At 37.9% G+C, this 21,010-nt stretch overlaps 1 protein-coding gene across 1 annotated transcript in view; it reads left to right on the forward strand.

Annotated features, from left to right (window-relative positions):
* The first annotated feature begins 3,070 nt into the window (after positions 1-3,070).
* The window catches only part of LOC131078874 (transcription factor MYB28-like), a 54,440-nt gene continuing 36,500 nt past the window's right edge, over positions 3,071-21,010 (forward strand). The window contains exons 1-4 of the mRNA XM_058016701.2: positions 3,071-3,203; positions 3,943-4,072; positions 4,228-4,311; positions 6,888-6,925. Of these exons, the coding sequence (XP_057872684.2) occupies positions 3,071-3,203; positions 3,943-4,072; positions 4,228-4,311; positions 6,888-6,925 (385 nt within the window). The remainder of the gene's footprint in view (positions 3,204-3,942; positions 4,073-4,227; positions 4,312-6,887; positions 6,926-21,010) is intronic.

Genomic DNA, 21,010 nt, shown 5'->3' on the forward strand with positions numbered 1-21,010 from the left:
ATTTTGTTCTTCTTCTTGCAGGCTTTGACTGAGGCATGAAAATATCCTGTGTTCAAGAATTTTTCAAACACTTACCAACACATTTGCCAATTTATTAAATTTATAATTTTATATATGAAAATAACTGGGCAATAAACTTTTTATTTTGTTTTAAATCAAGCAAAAATCACCAATCAAAATAATTCTTTAATTTTCAATACAAGGATGATTCATCAACAACATTATTTATATTATTTGAATACAAGAATAATTCACCAGATTTACCTTTTTTAAAGGAAGAGAAATACTTGCCAAAATTTGTAATTTTAGTCGATTTTAAAAAATTAATACAATTAATATTATTTTTAAAAAAATTGAAAAATTGTGATTCACAACTTTAGAACTTATTTTATATGCTAATTATATAGATTATTTACATAATAGAATTTTTACTTAATAAACATGAATTCTATTTCAAAAAAATTGAATTAGATAAACAATTTTTTAATGATACAATTTGTGAAATCTTATTTTTAGGGTTTGATTGTTGAACCGATATTTTTAAATTTAATTTTAAGAATAAGATTTTGAATAAATACATTTTTCATAATTTTATAATTATAGTTACTTGAACTTGTTTTAGCTATTAATTTTTTAAGAGGGTTAATTAAATTATGTTTATAAAATATTTAATTAAAAATATATATGTAAAAGGAAATAATTATAACAATATACAAATTTGTAGTGGGAGCATTATATGGTGACAAACTTAAAGAAAACATCATTATTAAGAAAAAATATACATTTTCTTTATAATTATAGACACATGATCTCACATAAATTTCTACTGCAAAGTGAATGTTTTAATATTTACTATTTAATTTTTTTTTTAATAGTTTATTTCTAGTAGGTAGCACCCTTTTGAGAAGTTACTATACATTTCACAAACAACATTAGTATTAAATAGTAGATTAATTAATAATAAAGACGTATTGTCATATTAATAAATTTAAACTATTTAATTAATATTAGTTATAATATGTTAAAATTATATATTTATATAATAATTTGTTATATCTTAAATTTATATAGTATTGATATAATTTTTTAAATGACTTAAAATTAGTAAAGGTATACATACTCTTAAGGTCAAGCTCCATGGGTAGTTTCACCAAAATTTATAAAGGAAAGTGAACTTTCTTTTTGCATAATGTGGGCTCTTAAATCAAATACATGGAACTCAATATAAGTCAATTTAGATGAATCAATCTCTAATTATGAGTGTGATAATTAAGAAATTAAATGTTATTTTAGAAACATAAATCCAATAGATAACATGTAGTTCTTGGTGAAGAATAATCGTGCTAGAACTTTGGAATGTGATTGTTTTGGACTAGATATAGAACCTCTTTATCTATGTTTTCTCTTTGATTCTCTTTAAATTTTGTTTCCATATGGATTGAGTTCATGCTTGTAGATCATTTTCATGTACATGAATTTGTCCTCTACCATGTAAATTTGATCCTACAAGTTATGCACTTCTAGTTTGTGGCCCATCTAATATGCTACTATCTATTATGCTAGAAGGACTAGTAATATTTAAAATTACCTTAAGTGGTTTGTTGGATTACTAGGATACATGTTTTCTTAGGTCAACCCCCAAAAAAACTTGACTCTGTGATTGTGTGAATGACCAATGAAAATAAGCTTCAGACATGCAATGTTCAAGATGATGTGATGCAGATTTAGATTCTTATTGGGCATCCCAATTGAAATTTTCTTAGCATGCTCCTTAAATGAATATGAATGATACTTGAAAACTTACTTGTTTATCAAATGAATGCAATTGAATGCTCGTAAATACAAGAACATAACATTTTAAATTTTGTAAATATATGTTTATTTGATTCCAAATGAATAAGATATATGAAATTAAAATGATATTAAATTTGAATTCTGAAATTTCTAAGATCAAATTCATAGGTGTGGGATCTATCCTATGCATGCAAGATTTTAAGACAAAAATAATAGAATTGAAATGGATAAGACAACAGCAGTTACAGTTCGGCAACGTCTACCCAGCACCTAAAATTTACCATTACCAAAATTTACCATTAATCATGTTTAATAACTAGTTGAAAAAGAAAAACTTGTTATATTTTATTTTTAATGATTTAAAAAACACAGTTAAATGATAAGTCTGGGTGCTGCATAGACAAACTTCGTTAGTTGGTTTGAAGTCTCCTAAATTTATTTGATGTTACGTCCTCTGATTGACTCGTAGGTTGTCGATCTTTTGGCAGGATGATCAAGGGTTTGCAGAATTCTATCATGTTGGCCTCTACGCCACAAATCCACGTGGGCCTGTTGGGACAAGACACTAAACAGTGACTTATTTTATGGCGTTTTGCAAAATATAGATATATCAAAAAGCTGTATGAGTTTAATTGTGCTTCCGATCATTTTCTATGCAAAAGAAAAAAAAATCAAAAGTGAGCTTAAATGGCATTTAACAATGTCTCAAAAGAGTATCTGGGCACTTGGATTGGATTCTGTAGAAGGGTACGCTAACTTTAAACACTGAAAAAGATGAAGCTTGAGCTGTGTAGGGTATGGCAATCATCACCACCTTAGGAAAAAAATTGAAATACTTAGAGAAAAAGCTGAGATTAGCAGTTGATTTTCAGGACAAGAATGGCAGTTGAGAGAAAAAAATCTCAATTGGAGCAGAAAGCTGAGCCTTAAAGCTTCTAAACTGATTGAAACCTGGACATCAAATTGCAGCACATGTTTGCTAGTTATATATGGTTTTGAATAATTTGAGAGTAAGAGTGATAAAGCCCATTTATCATTTATTGCAATGCCTTTTCTAGGGCTAAACAAGGAAAAGGTAAGGAGACATAAGTGCAAGTGGATCTTCTACTTTAAGATATATATATGTGGATGTCATGCATTGTTTAGAGCAAAGACAAGATTCGCTCTAAACAGTGGCCCTCTAGTGCAATAAGCTGCCAAAGAGTGTTTTGTTTGTTTCAGTTTCAATTTGTCGCATAGCTACATCACTGTCTTGATAAAGTTCAACCAACAGAAAATGGGTCGATCTCCATGCTGTTTGAAAGTTGGGTTGCAAACAGGACCATGGACTCCTCAAGAGGACAATCTCCTGACCAACTACATTGCATCTCATGGTGAAGGTGACTGGCGAAATCTCGGACCAAAAGCAGGTGATCTTTCTGTTTTTGAATTCTTTCTTCTTATGTTTCATTAGTTTAGCAAAAGATATTCATTGAATTGAGTACCGTGCCATCAATCCATATCAGTTTTATGAAATGGATTGATTTAAATGAGTAGTGCCCCATCAATCCATATCAGTTGTATGAAATGGATTGATTAGAGAGATTTTTAAGCTAGTCCTTGTTGTATTGAAGTAAGGCGTCTGATGTGATCTCATATGTTTTTAACTTGCTAACATTGGAGTCTAAGCTCAGTCAAGTACATTTGGAGTAGTATTACTGTATGAATCTTAAGAAATAAGCTTCTAAACCCAAATGGGTATGTGATGTTGATTCCAGCATTTCAAGTTGAATTGCTGAACTTATCATAAAAGAAAGAAGTAAATAGTTTGTAGTTGAAAAAACACTTAGGCAGTTGTTTCTGTCAGCCCATCTACCAAATTTGCAGCATTGAAAACATATCCTCAAAACTTTAATCGTGGGTCTTTCATTTTTCTTTTGCATCTCAAGTCTATCTAGTAGCTAACTTCTAACTTTTTGATTGAGCTGGTCAAACAATTTTAGGGTGGATAGGCTTAAGATAGGGATGGGTGTAATAGAAAAATAACTACAACAGCAATATATAGTTTTTAAAGATTTTACATTGATTGTTATCATTGTAAGCACTAAATGTCATGTATCCTTTTGACATATAATTCAGTTTTGTTTCAATCATTTTCATGATAAACAGGCCTCAGGCGGTGTGGGAAGAGTTGCAGGTTGCGATGGCTGAACTACTTGAGACCCACTATAAAACGAGGAAACATCTCTGCTGATGAAGAAGATCTCATCATTCGCCTCCACCGCCTACTTGGAAATAGGTATCAAATATGACTTTTACATATGTGATTTTCTTTTGTAGAGAACGGTTATTATCACTGATTCATAATCATAACTTGCCCTCTTCTTCAATCGTAAGTATTAGTGATTGATATGGTAATTATAGATTGATTCAGTGCTGTTACACTTGTTACAGGTGGTCACTGATTGCAGGGCGGTTGCCTGGGAGAACAGATAATGAAATAAAAAACTACTGGAATACCCATCTTACTAAAAAGCTAAGAATGGCAGGCACCGATCCGCATACTCACAAACCTCTTCACAATAATATCAATCCCACTGGCCAAAACATCCATCAAGCAGTTACAGTTACTGGTTGTCCATCCACCATAACAGTTAATAAAAGGAAAGAATTACCATCATCCAATTCTAAAAATGAGAGAGTTAGTACATCAATGCAGGAGCAACTTCTTCATCCTCCCATGCCAAATAGGCTCAAACCATTTCCTCGAACTCCCAAGAATGTTTCTGAGGACAAGAAGAACAGTACTGCCATGGGAGATATGTTGAAGGACCCAACAATTGCTGTAAATCAGAATTTGGAAGACTGCTCACCAGATTCAAGTACCTGTTATGATATGAATCATAGCTCCTCCTCAACTGTGGAAGATGGATTTCATTCCCAACAATCTATTATTAGCTGTATGCAGCAATGCTACAATGATGATGAATATAAGGGCTTCGATAGTGAGGAGCTACAAACTATTTTTCAAGAGTACTCGAGGCTGTTGGAACATGATCAGTCACATGACTTGGATAAAAGAAAAGTACAACTGAGTGACGATGCAGTGTAAGGCTTATCCCTATTTGTGCTGCCCAGTATCAGATTTGTAATATTTTATATGGAGGTTTATTGCTTTTCATTTATCTTAAAGAAATATCTTTAGAAAGGATTAGATTGGACTGCATCCAGTTCTTTTTTGGTAAGAGTTAGCTATCTATTTCTTTGACTGACAAATGTTCTACCGGTTGGGGGTTGTGTTTAGCCAGATTTAGTATAATTGTGAGATGGCCTAACCGGTAAAGTTCAAGTTTCAATTGAAAGGGTTAGGATTTGCATTAAAACATACTTCCAAAATTTGTGCTGTAATATTTTTTATCAATAGAAATGGTTATGTAACTGATTAATATTTATTTTTTAATTATGATTGTATATTATATAGTATAATTTATTATTTTATTTTATTTTATAAGTGTTGTGATTTAATTAGAATGTTCTAATTGATTAAGCAGGATAGGTCTGAACCATTATATAATTGTCACATATGCGCACAAAGTGAGGAACTCACAAGCAATGAGATCACCAAGATCACAAGACCAAAAAAAGGACAAACCCTTTTTTGAAAGGAGGCTTTTGACCAAAGCACTCAACCAGTGGGACACAGGCCCACACCAAAATCACATAATCAGAATAGAGGGGTGATAGCACCCCAAACCAACTTCCAGACAAAAAACCTTGAACTAAAAACACACCAGTCGAGGAAAAGGAAAACAAACAATGGATTTTGAAAAGCTTTATGCAACCTTCTTCCTGAAGACCTTGAACAAAGACATGCGCAGACAAGGATTTAAAATTTAGAATGTTTATTAATTAAAATAAATATAAATTTAGAAATTAAAATAAATAACATAAAATAGATTGATCTTAATAAAAATTAGAGCATTTGTTGTTGTTGGCATGGTGTGATTGTTAAGTTGTAGTATTGGTGTTCTTGTCATCAAGGTTCAAACCCCACTAGGGTGTTATTGTTGATTAATTATATTGGGGATGAGCTTCCCCATTTGTGACCTCCCCAGTTCATAGCGTTTATGCCTACTAAAAAATAAAAAATAAAAAAATTAGAGCATTAGATTGGAGGAAGGAGAGATCAATGATGACTTTTTTGACCAACAAATATTGTCAATCTATGTTGTAGGGCTGGACATACATAGTGTTGTTCAACCTTGGATGTGATTTTTTTTTCCTTTGTAGATTCAACTTTCTCTTCTTTTTCTCTTACTTTTTCGTCGTTTGCTAGGCTATGAGATCATGTTTGACCCACATGAATTTTTGGCTCCTTCTCACTTCTCCTTTAAAAAAGTTGTGGTTCATTATCGTCTTAGTCATTCCATGTATGTTGTAGGGCTAGTGATACATGGTGTTATTGAAATATACACCCTTGTTTATATTTTGTTTTTTTCAATTTTGAAGAGCTTTATAGAAGCATATGAATATGTAGAAATTGTGTTTAACAATAGATATATTTGCAATAAATAAAAAACTAAAATAATCATTTAAATACAATATTTCAAAGCACCTACAACTAGCAATGGAATGGAAGTTCAATACATCAATAGACTTTGAAATACCCAAATGAAGAAATAGTATTATAATATCATATCAAACATGCCTATTTGTTGTTTACAATTATTTTTTATGAATATCAAAGAACCCAGCAAACTAGAAATTCAAACCCTAGATGCCACACTCTATAATGCCTTTTAATATGCTCACAATCAAAATCCAATGCTATGTAGACCATAAACTATGCACCAAACCCTAGGCATCCATTCTCACCAAGCTTCCACGTCTCCAACAAGCTTGTATCACTAGTAGGAAACAATACAACCAGCAAGGAAGATGGAAAATATGTCCACAATCTGCAAAATACCTCCCCAATCTCACTTCTAAACCTCTCTCAAGTCCTACTCTATCAATTTGCTACTCATAAAACCATGGGATGAACAAGTTCAACCAACTAAAACAGCTCTCAAAATATCATATCCCAACATATGTAAATGAGCTCCAAACCTATCTAATACAAGCTCCCAAAAGCCTACCCACAGTCAAGAGGGTTAGTTTTTAATTTAATTAAAAAATCTCCTTATGTCTCCCCAAAGTTGGAACTCACCTCAATAAAGTCCTTTTATTTAATATTTGACATTTGCACTTTTAATTTCACTTTAGGTGCCCAAATAGTCAAATAAAAAAAAAAATACAATAAAGTTAAATATTTAATTTAATTTTATAACTTAATATTTAAATTAAATACACTAGACCACATTAAGACTCATAATATCAACATCCAATGCATCCACTAACATTCCCAAATAGAAACACCATCAACTAACCAATTTGATGTCCACCCTAACACTTACTAAAAATAGTATGGGAAAATTGTTCAAAACCACTCCAAAAAGGACATTATGCGTATCTCAGCCACCTAAGCTCAATAAAACACATATCACCACCAAATTTTAATCACTCTATCATCATAAGTCGGGTATATGCACCACGTTGTGGTACCAAAAGGGGGTCTTAAAATGCCACTTTTTTTCTGAAATCAGCAAAGTCTGAACTTCAACGACAAATTGAAGATAGTTACACTCCAAATTTGAAGATGCAACAAGAACAAGAGTCAGAGTGCTTCGAGTCTACTTTCTAAACTACTAAAAAAAATTGAAAAAGGTGCAGATTAAAGGCTTCAAAAAGGGGGGCCACAAAAAGTGGTCCTATTTTTATGCAAAAAACATAACATAGCGTCTGTTGTGGCCCCCCCAAAATGTTAACTTTTTCTTTGAATTTTTAAAATTGCATTGGTGATAAATTAGCTAACACCTTGTACTTTATGCCAGAATTTTCAGCTAATTTTTTAATGAGTATATGATTTTTTACTAATTTTCGAAGTGGACACATCCTGAAAAACAGAAATTTGAGTGTGCTCCCCACTAAAATCATTGAAAACAAATCAAAAATCAAAACTTTTTTTTTTTTAAATGTGTATAATGGAGTCTAGATTCTAAAAATGTAATTTTTTTCAAAATCTGATGAACGTGTAAAAATCTACACCCAAAATAGTGCATGTTGGTTTTTGACAAAAAACGGACACACTAACAAAAGAAATTATAGATGAAAGACTTAACGAATTCAAAATTTGAAATAAATTACATTGTTTGATAGCTAAGAGGGAGCTCAAGTTTACCACGGTATTTTTTTTTAACTTCATTGAAACACGTACAAACCTGACGGAGAGCACGACCAAAAATATGTCAAAATTTTCAATGTTCTGATAAAAACACATCTCTAGCCTGAAATGGTCATTCAAACCTTTGGGTTGGATGCCCAAGGAAAATCCAAACCATAGGTTTGGTGTTTCCCAAAGCGAGCCATTTGGCGCATACCAAATATGGTGCTCGCCCTATTTGGCGTGCGCCAAATGTGATGAATGGATATTCCATTTGGCGCGCGCCAAATAAGGATGAAGAGGGAGATAGCTCGAGGGATAGGAGAATAAGGGAATTGTGAGAGCTAGAGAGGGGAGGGACAAAGAAGAGTATGTATCTATAAGAATGAAGAGGCCGAGAAGAGGTAAGGGGAGAGAGAGAATATGAGATCTAGTTCATAGAGAGAGATGGAACTACGAGGGAAGGGAGATAAAGAAGGGAGAGGTGAGATGGGGGTTTCTATGCACACATTTGACACTCTCCTTATTTGGTGTGCACCAAATGTGGAATAGATACATACTCTTCTTTTTCCCTCCCCTCTCTAGCTCTCACAATTCCCTTATTCTCCTATCCCTCGAGCTATCTCCCTCTTCATCCTTACACCCATCTAATTCCCTCTCTCACCTCTTTCCCTTGGTTTCTTCCTCACTCCCTCCTCTCTCTAGGTCCTAAGGGGTCATAGGACACCATATCACCCCTTAGGACACAATATGACCCCTAACGACACCTAAGGGGTCATATGGTGTTCTAAGGGATCATAGGACACCATATGACCTCTTAGGTTACCATAGGACCCATAACGACACCATATTTTGTCCTAAGTGGTCATAGGACACCATATGACCCCATAGGACACCATACAACCCATAACGACGCCATATCATGTCTTAATGGGTCATAGGACACCATATGACCTCTTAGGTGTCGTTAGGGGTCATATTGTGTCCTAAGGGGTTATATGGTGTCCTACGACCCCTTAGGAAACCATATGACTGTTAGGGTTTCAAGCAGATCCGAAGCAAATATGAACTAACAATTATATGCAGATTTAAATACAAATGATAAAGGAATAAAATAGGACAAAGATAACACAGAGATTTAACGTGGTTCACCCATAATGGGTTACGTCCACCATACACAGCCGTCCAATCTTTCTTATTATCCAGCAAAAATAGTACATCAACCTTACAATGCCTTAAGCATCCCAGCTACTTATAACATGCGTTTTTAGGGCAACAATCAAAGTCGGCCTTTTTAGGGTTTTATTACAATGTCGGTTTTCATCAACAAAAAATACCTCCAAAAAAAAATTTCTCAGGGGCTCCCGCTCCCAAACCCCCACTTTTCTCGGGGGCTGCCGCCCCCGAACCCCGGCGAGGATACGTGCTAAGTGTATAGTACTTTTCTTATCAGTCGCCACATTTCAACAATCCCCCACTTGGAGACTAATCAGGCTCCACACCAAACAATCTCCCACTTGGAGACTGATACTACACGACACCACTATACATGCAGCTCTGATACCAATTGTTAGGGTTTCAAGCAGATCCAAAGCAAATATAAATGAACCCCTGCCCGGGGCCCGACCCGGCCCCGGACCCCGACGAGGATACGTGCTGAGTGTACAGTACTTTTTTGATCAGTCGCCACATTTCAACAATCTCCCACTTGGAGACTGATACTACACGACACCACTGTACATGTAGCATCTACTGGATAACACACTAGGACTCGACTGGTATAATTTCCACAATTATCAATCAAGAAGACCAACAGAAACTGATGAAGAAAACAGCTTCTCCTGTGGAACTGCCTTCATGAACATATCGGCAGGATTCTCACTTGTGTGAATTTTCTCAAGCCATAACTGACCCTCCTCCAAAACAGTCTGGATGAAGTGGTACCTGAGCTGAATGTGCTTTGTCCTTGAATGAAAAGCAGAGTTCTTCGCAAGATGAATGGCACTCTGGCTATCAGTATACAATGGGCGATCCTCCTGTGTCTGACCCAATCCCTCCAAAAAACATTGTAACCAAATCATCTCTTTGCCTGCTTCTGTAGCAGCAACATACTCAGCTTCAGTGGTTGAAAGTGCAACAACCTTTTGCAGCCTAGAAACCCAACTGACTAGAGTTCCCCCTATAGTAAAAACATACCCTGTAGTACTCCTCCATGAATCAATATCACCCGCCAGATCAGAGTCAACAAATCCACTCAGAGCAACATTAGATCCTTTGAAACATAATGCCTTCGTAGTAGTTCCTTTCAAATACTGAAGAATCCATTTCACAGCATTCCAATGTTCCATACTCGGATTACTCATAAACCTGCTCACAACTCCCACTGCATGTGCAATATCTGGCCTTGTGCATACCATTGCATACATCAAACTGCCAACAGCTGATGAATACGGGATGTTGGACATTTTATTAACCTCTTCCTGTGCCTTTGGGCACATCTCCTTAGTCAATTTGAAATGACTAGCCAAAGGTGTACTAACTGCTTTTGCATCCTGCGTGTTAAATCTTTTCAACACCTTCTTTATATATTTGCTTTGGGACAAATTCAAGGTTCTATTTTTCCTGTCTCGTGTAATCCTCATATCGAGAATTTGCTTAGCTGCACCCAAATCCTTCATAGCAAATGACTTGGCTAATTTTTGTTTAAGATCATTTATATGTTGCATGTTAGACCCAGCAACAAGCATGTTATCAACATAAAGCAACAGGATAATATGACTGCCATTATCAAATCTCTTAAAATATACACAATGATCAGAATGACATCTATGATAACCGTGTTCAGCCATGAAACTATCAAATTTTAAATACCATTGTCGGGGTGCTTGCTTTAGGCCATACAGACTTTTCTTCAACCTGCACACCAAGTTCTCCTTACCTTTGACCTCATATCCCTGTGGTTGCAACATGTAAATTTCCTCCTCCAAATCTCCATGGAGAAAAGTTGTTTTGACATCTAATTGTTCAAGATGTAAATCATCTGCAGCCACAAGACTAACTACAGTTCTAATTGAAGTCATTTTTACAACTAGAGAAAATATTTCATCATAATATATACCCTTTTTCTGTGCAAAACCTTTTACCACAAGTCTGGCCTTATATCTTTTTTGACCTCCTTCTTCCTCCTTTAGCCGATAAACCCATTTGTTAGGCAAGGCTCTTTTTTCTACAAGTAAAGGGACTAAGTCCCAAGTCTTATTTTTCATCAAGGAGTCCATCTCCTCTTCCATGCCTAGTTCCCACTGTTGTTTGGCATCTACCTGCATTGCTTCTTCATATTCTTCTGGTTCACCAGAATCCGTTAATAAAATAGAATACAAAGAAGGAGAAAATCTTTCAGGGGGTCTACTTGTCCTCGTAGAACGTCTAACACTTACAGGAGTTTGTGGGACAATCTGTTGTTATTGAGCATCAGGTACCTGTGGCATTTCATTTTCAGGAATCTCATCCAACACCACATATTCTTGTTTGTCCTGTTCATGCTTCTTTTCTTGCATCTGTTCTTTATACATAACCTTCTCATTGAATATAACATCTCTACTTCTAATTATTTTCTTATTTTCAAAATCTCATAACCGATAGCCATATTCATCTATCCCATATCCAATGAAGGTACATTTCTGAGATTTAGCATCAAGCTTGGTTTTGTTTTCTTTATCAACATGGACAAAAGCTTCGCAACCAAAAGTTTTTAGAAAAGAATAATTTACCTTTTTACCAGCCCATGTCTCCTCTGGAATACCACCATCCAAAGGGGTTGAAGGTCCTCTATTTATCAAATAGACAGCAATATGTACAGCATCTGCCCAAAAATGTAAGGGCAATCCAGCATGCAATCTCATGCTCCTCGTGCGTTCCATGATAGTCCTATTCATTCTCTCTGACACACCATTTTCTTGTGGAGTTCCTGGAACTGTCTTCTGCTTTCCAATCCCATTTAAGGAGTAGTAATCCTCAAATGCTTTGCTGCAATACTCACCTCCATTATCCGATCTGAGACACTTCAACTTTTTTCTTGTCTCATTCTCAACCAAAGCTTTCCATTTCTTAAAAGTTTCAAAAACATCTGATTTTTGTTTTAGGAAATATACCCATGTTTTTCTGGTTGAGTCATCAATAAAAATAACATAATAACAAGAGCCACCAAGAGATGATACCTAAGCCGATCCCCATACATCTGAATGTACAACCTCTAACTTCTCACTCTTCTTCTCTTTCCCAACCTTGAGAAATCTGACTCTTTTCTATTTACCATAAACACAGTTTTCACAGAACTCTAAATCAATCTTCTTTAGTCCTGGCAATAGATTTTTGGAGTGAAGGGTTTTCATCCCTTTCTCACTCATGTGCCCAAGCCTATGGTGCCACATTATCAAATCTGTTCTTGCAACATTTATTGTTGTTGTCCCTGCAGTAACTTTATCTGTAGCAGCTAGGGTAGAGTAAGTGTTACCTATACACAGATATAATGTGCCTACCTTTGCACCTTTAGCTATTACTAATGATCCTTTAGCGACCTTCCACAAACTATCTGAGAGGGTAACTATGCAACCTTCACTACCTAGTTGCCCTGCAGAAATTAAATTTCTTCTTAAATTAGGAACATGTCTTACCTCCTGCAGAAACCAGTCATTTCCATTCTGCAACTTGATCTTTATCTTTCCTTTTCCAACAATTTGACAGGGCTCATCATCACCCAAATATACCTGTCCAAAATCACCTTGAACATAATCTAGAAAATATTTTCTATGGGGTGTAGCATGAAATGAAGCCCCAGAATCTATTACCCAAGAATCATTAACATTATCCAAACATAAGATTAAAGCATCTTGTAAAATATTACTTGCAATATTAGCTTCCTTATTGTCATTTTCATTTTTGTCTCCTTCTTTGTTTTTCCGAGACCAACAGTCTTTCTTTAGATGACTAGGCTTTCCGCAGTACCAGCAATCTTTCTTTCCTCTAGATTGAGAGCGTCCTTTCTTTGACTTCCCTCATGACTTCTCATTCCAAAGGCCTTTTCCTCTTTCCTTTGATCTTCCTCTGTTCTCCACATTCAAAACACTACCCGATGATGTTGGAGTCTCACCTGTGCTTTTCCTTTGCATTTCCTCGCTTAGGATAACACCAACAATATCATCAAATACCAAAGTATTTTTACTAGAGACAGAGTTACTTACAGTCATAACCAAGCTATTCCAGCTTTCTGGCAAAGAACATAAAATCAAGAGATCCCTAACCTCTTCTGCAAAGGTAATTTTTACCGAAGACAATTGACTGGTAATTGTATTAAATTCATTTAAGTGCTTCACTACAGATCCTCCCTCACTCATTTTCAAATTAAGCAAACGCTTCATAAGAAATACCTTATTCAAAGTCGAGGGTTACAACTTAGCCAATGTTGCCATCAAATCTATAGTCATTTTTGCTTCTATTATATTGAATGCTACAAACGGTGCAAGGCACAATCGAATGGATCCCAGTGCCTTTCTATCTAAAATGTCCCACTCTTCATCTGACATTATGGTCTGTTTCTTTGCCTTTCCTTCCAATGGTCACCACAAATCCTTTTGATACAGGTAATCCTCCATCTGCATTTTCCATAACTGATAATTCTGGCCGTTAAACTTTTCGACCTTGAATTTGGAATCCTCCATTACTCCCACTCAAATCTGAGAGTCCTGCCAATTTACAGAATACCTCGCTCTGATACCAATTGTTAAGGTTTCAAGCAGATCCGAAGCAAATATGAACTAACAATTATATGCAGATTTAAATACAAATGATAAAGAAATAAAACAGGACAAAGATAACATAAAGATTTAACGTGGTTCACCCAGAATGGGTTACGTCCACCATACACAACCGTCCAATATTTCTTATTATCCAGAAAAAATAGTACATCAACCTTACAATGCCTTAAACATCCCAGCTACTTATAACATGCATTTTTAGGGCATCAATCAAAGTCGGCCTTTTTAGGGTTTTATTACAATGTCAATTTTCATCAACAAAAAATACCTCCAAAAAAAAATTTCTCAGGGGCTCCCACCCCCAAACCCCCACTTTTCTCGAGGGCTGCCGCCCCTGAATCCCTGCCTGGGGCCTGACCCGGCCCCAGACCCCGGCAAGGATACGTGCTGAGTGTACAGTACTTTTCTAAGCAGTCGCCACATTTCAACAATCTCCCACTTGGAGACTGATCAGGCCCAACACCAAACAACGACCCCTTAGGACACCATACAACCCATAATGACGCCATATTGTGTCCTAAGGGGTCATAGGAAACCATATTACCCCTTACGACACCATACGACCCGTAACGACACCATATTGTGTCCTAAGGGGTCATATGGTGTCTTAAGGGGTCATAACACACCATATGACCCGTTAAGACATAATATGATCCCTAACGACACCTAAGGGGTCATATAGTATCCTATGTCCCCATAGGACACTATATGACCCCTTAGCTATCCATACGACCCATAACGACATCATATTGTGTCCTAAGGGGTCATAGGACACAATATGACCCCTTAGGACACCATACGACCCATAACGATACCATATTGTGTCCTAAGAGGTCATATGGTGTCCTAAGGGGTCATAGGATACCATATGACCCCTTACGACACCATACGACACCATATTGTGTCCTAAGGGGTCATATGGTGTCCTAAGGGGTCATAAGACACCATATGACCCGTTAAGACACAATATGATCCCTAACAACACCTAAGGGGTCATATGGTGTCCTATGGCCCCATAAGACACCATATGACCCCTTAGGTGTCCATACGACCCATAACGACACCATATTGACACCTAAGGGGTCATATGGTGTCCTATGGCCCCATAGGACACCATATGACCCCTTAGGTGTCCATACGACCCATAACAACACCATATTATGTCCTAAGGGGTCATATGGTGTCCTAAGAGGTCATAAGACACCATATGACCCCTTAGGACACCATACAAGCCATAACGACATCGCATTCTGTCATAAAGGGTCATAGGACACCATATGACCCCTTACGACACCATACGACCCATAATGACACAATATTGTATCCTAAGGGGTCATATGGTTTCCTAAGGGGTCATAGGACACCATATGACCCCTTACGACACCTAACGACACCATATTGTGTCCTAAGGGGTCATATGGTGTCTTAAGGGGTCATAACACACCATATGAACCGTTAAGACACAATTTGATCCCTAACGACACCTAAGGGGTCATATGGTGTCCTATGGCCCCATAGACACCATATGACCCCTTAGGTGTCCATACGACCCATAACAACACCATATTGTGTCCTAAGGGGTCATATGGTGTTCGAAAGCATCATAGGACATCATATGACCCCTTACGACACCATACGACCCATAACGACACCATATTGTGTCCTAAGGGGTCATATGGTGTCCTAAGGGATCACCTTAAGACACCATATGACCCATAATGACACCGTATTGTGTCTTAAGGCATCATATGGTGTTCTAAGGGGTCATAGGACACCATATGACCCCAGGCAACATCATACGACCCATAACGACACCATATTGTGTCCTAAGGGGTCATAGGATACCATATGACCCCTTACGACACCATACGACTCCTAACGACACCATATTGTGTCCTAAGGGTTCATATGGTGTCTTAAGGGGTCATAACATACCATATGACCCATTAAGACACAATATGATCCCTAACGACACCTAAGGGTTCATATGGTGTCCTATGGCCCCATAGGACACCATATGACCCCTTAGGTGTCCATACGACCCATAACAACACCATATTATGTCCTAAGGGGTCATAGGACACCATATGACCCCTTAGGATACCATACGACCCATAACGACACCATATTGTGTCCGATGGGGGCATATGGTGTCCTAAGGGGTCTTAAGACACCATATGACCCCTTAGGAGACCATACGACCCATAATGACACCATATTGTGTCCTAAGGGATCATATGGTGTCCTAAGGGGTCATAGGACACCATATGACCCCTTACAACACCATATGACTCATAATGACACCATATTGTGTCCTAAGGGGTCATATGGTGTCCTAAGGGGTCGAAGGATACCATATGACCCCTTACAACACCATATTGTGTCCTAAGGGGTCATATGGTGTCCTAAGGGGTCATAAGACACCATATGACCCCTTAGGACACCATACGACACTGTATTGTGTCCTAAGGGGTCATATGGTATCCTAAGGGGTCATAGGACACCATATGACCCCTTACGACACCTTACGACCAATAACGACACCATATTGTGTCCTAAGGGGTTATATGGTGTCCTAAGGGGTCATAGGATACCATATGACCCCTTACAACACCATACAACACCTAACGACACCATATTGTGTCCTAAGGGGTCATATGGTGTCTTAAGGGGTCATAACACACCATATGACCCGTTAAGACACAATATGATCCCTAACGACACCTAAGGGATCATATGGTGTCCTATGGCCCCATAGGACACCATATGACCCCTTAGGTGTCCATATGACCCATAAAGACACCATATTGTGTCCTAAGGGGTCATAGGACACCATATGACCCCTTAGGACACCATAAGACCCATAACGACACCATATTGTGTCCTAAAGGGTTATATGGTGTCCTAAGGGGTCATAAGACACCATAAGACCCCTTAGGACACCATACGACCCATAATGACACTGTATTGTGTCCTAAGGGGTCATATGGTGTCCTATGGCCCCATAGGACACCATATGACCCCTTAGGTGTCCATACATCCCATAACGACACCATATTATGTCCTAAGGGGTCATATGGTGTCCTAAGGGGTCATAAGACACCATATGACCCCTTAGGACACCATACGACCCATAACGACATTGTATTGTGTCCTAACGGGTCATATGGTGTCCTAAGGGGTCATAGGACACCATATGACCCCTTAAGACACCATACGACCCATAACGACACCATATTATGTCCTAAGGGGTCATATGGTGTCCTAAGGGGTCATAGGACACCATATGAACCCTTACGACACCATATGACACCTAACGATACCATATTGTGTCATAAGGGGTCATATGGTGTTTTAAGGGGTCATAACACACCATATGACCTGTTAAGACACAATATGATCCCTAACAACACCTAAAGGGTCATATGGTGTCCTATGGCCCCATAGGACACCATATGACCCTTTAGGTGTCCATACGACCCATAACGACACCATATTGTGGCCTAAGGGGTCATATGGTGTCCTAAAGGGTTATAGGACACCATTTGACCCCTTATGACACCATATGACCCATAATGACACCATATTGTGTCCTAAGGGGTCATAAGACACCATATAACCCCTTAGGACACCATACAACCCATAACGACATCGTATTGTGTCCTAAGGGGTCATATGGTGTCCTAAGGGGTCATAGGACACCATATGACCCCTTACGACACCATATTGTGTCCTAATGGGTCATATGGTGTCCTAAGGGGTCATAGGACACCATATGACCCCTTACGACACCATACGACCCATAATGACACCATATTGTGTCCTAAGGGTTCATATGGTGTCTTAAGGGGTCATAACACACCATATGACCCGTTAAGACACAATATGATCCCTAACGACACCTAAGGGGTCATATGGTGTCCTATGGCCCCATAGGAAACCATATAACCCCTTAGGTGTCCATACGACCCATAATGACACCATATTATGTCCTAATGGTTCATATGGTGTCCTAAGGGGTCATAGGACACCATATGACCCCTTACGACACCATACGACCCATAACGACACCATATGGTGTCCTAAGGGGTCATAAGACACCATATGACCCCTTAGGACACCATACGACCAATAACGACACCTTATTGTGTCCTAAAGGGTCATATGGTGTTCTAAGGGGTCATAGGACACCATATGACCCCTTACGACACCATCGACCCATAACGACACCATATTGTGTCCTAAGGGGTCATACGATACCATATGACCCCTTACAACACCATACGACACCTAACGACACCATATTTTGTCCTAAGGGGTCATATGGTGTCTTAAGGGGTCATAAGACATCATATGACCCGTTAAGACACAATATAATCCCTAACGACACCTAAGGGGTCATTTGGTGTCCTATGGCCCCATAGGACACCATATGACACCTTAGGTGTCCATACAACCCATAATGACACCATATTGTGTCGTAAGGGGTCATAGGACACCATATGACCCCTTAGGACACCATACGACCCATAACGACACCATATTATGTCCTAAAGGGTCATATGGTGTTCTAAGGGGTCATAAGACACCATATGACCCCTAAGGACACCATACGACCCATAACAACACCGTATTGTTTCCTAAGGGGTCATATGGTGTCCTAATGGGTCATAGGACACCATATGACCCCTTACGACACCATACAACCCATAACGACACCATATTGTGTCCTAAGGGGTCATATGGTGTCCTAAAGGGTCATAGGATACCATATGACCCCTTACGACACCATATGACACCTAACGACACCATATTGTGTCCTAAGGGGTCATATGGTGTCCTAAGGGGTCATAAGACACCATATGACCCCTTAGGACACCATACGACCCTCAACGACACCGTATTGTGTCCTAAGGAGCATATGGTGTCCTAAGGATTCATAAGACACCATATGACCCCTTACGACACCATACAGGCCATAACAACACCATATTGTGTCCTAAGGGGTCAAATGGTGTCCTAAGGGATCACAGGATACCATATGACCCCTTACGACACCATACGACACCTAACGACACTATATTGTGTCCTAAGGGGTCATATGGTGTCTTAAGGGGTCATAACACACCATATGACCCGTTAATACACAATATGATCCCTATTGATACCTAAGGGGTCATATGGTTTCCTATGGCCCCATAGGACACCATATGACCCCTTATGTGTCCATACAACCCATAACAACACCATATTATGTCCTAAGGGGTTATAGGACACCATATGACCCCTTAGGACACCATACGACACTATATTGTGTTCTAAGGGGTCATATGGTGTCCTAAGGGGTCATAAGACACCATATGACCCCTTAGGACACCATACAACCCATAACGGTGCCGTATTGTGTCCTAAGGGGTCATATGGTGTCCTAAGGGGTCATAGGACACCATATGACCCCTTACTACACCATACGACCCATAACGACACCATATGGTGTCCTAAGGGGTTATAGGATACCATATGACCCCTTACAACACCATACGACACCTAATGACACCATATTGTGTCCTAAGGGGTCATATGGTGTCTTAAGGGGTCATAACAAACCATATGACCCGTTAAGACACAATATGATCCCTAACGACACCTAAGGGGTCATATGGTATCCTATGGCCCCATAGGACACCATATGACCCCTTATGTGTCCATACAACCTATAACGACACCATATTGTGTCCTACGAGGTCATATGGTGTCCTAAGGGGTCATAGGACACCATATGACCCCTTACGACACCATACGACCCATAATGACACCATATTGTGTCCTAAGACACCATATTGTGTCCTAAGACACCATATTGTGTCCTAAAGGGTCATATGGTTTAATTTTTATGGTTGTGGCTATTAAACTATAGGGTATAGAGTATAGATTATAGGGTATAGACTAGAAATTTATCAAAGGTTAAAAAATTTCAATGGAAGTCATTTGGCTAGTGCCAAATATGGCGAGCTGCACTAAAAAATGGTTATAGGGTATAGAGTATAAATTTATCAAGGTTAAAAAATTTCAATGGAAGTCATTTGGTGCTAGCCAAATGAGTTGCACTAAAAAATAGTTATATGGGACCCTTGACCCGTGATCCAAGCCCACATTCTCTCATTTTGTCTTCTTTCTGCGCATGATCAAACAAAAAAATGCTTTTTGCATGGTGTTGACATTTTATGCAAGGTTATTTTATACATTCCATTAGCTCTCCACCACCTTTTTTTTCATTTGGCAGCATCAAAGAGGAAGAACATAGTTTTTTTAATCAAATTTGAATAATTGAGGTAATATTTTCTTGTTTTTAGAATTCAAATACTTATTAAGTGTTATTTTGTTTAAATGTTAGAATAAAAGTGTGAGTCAAAATTTATTATAATCCTATTAGATTTACATTAGATTTGACAATGCATTTGAAGGAAGTTGCATAGGAAAATTATTTGTTTAGTGGTTTAAAATAAAATTTGAAATTTCATACATACTTTTTAAGATCTTATGAAATAATTTAAAAAAGGAATACATGAAATAATTTCAATTTCATATATCCATTTTAACATATGCATAATTAGGACAGTCATATATGCATAATTAGGACAGTCATAGATGCATAATTTCACTTTATTCTCTTTTATGTGCATGTACATGTAGAAATCATCATCATGCCAAGGAAACAACCAAAAAATGTAACACCGGAAGAGCGTGAAGCTAAGAATGCAAAAAAAAGAGAAGGAATGAAGCAACTTCGTGAACAAAGGAAATTAAATACCATAGAAGAAGAGGTGCCAATTGAAGAGGAACATGAAATATCCATCCAATCTAAGAGAGAGACAAAATTGGCCACACAAAGGCAATGGATGCAAAACCTTCGTGCAATGAGACAATTGAATCCAGAGGTTGAGAGCATGTCTACCACAATTCAAGTTGAAGGCACCTCATCTCTTACATCTCAAGTTGAAGGCACACCATCTCTTATTGGCACACTGATGGTGTCTACAACATCTCATATTGAATGCACTCCCTCTATGACATTTGACATTGCAAGTACTTCATGACTGACATCAAGTATTGGAGCTACACCATCTTGTACACCTCAATTTCAAGGTATGTCATCATTTTC

This window comes from Cryptomeria japonica, chromosome 2, assembly GCF_030272615.1.
Source record: "Cryptomeria japonica chromosome 2, Sugi_1.0, whole genome shotgun sequence".
Lineage (NCBI taxonomy): Eukaryota > Viridiplantae > Streptophyta > Pinopsida > Cupressales > Cupressaceae > Cryptomeria > Cryptomeria japonica.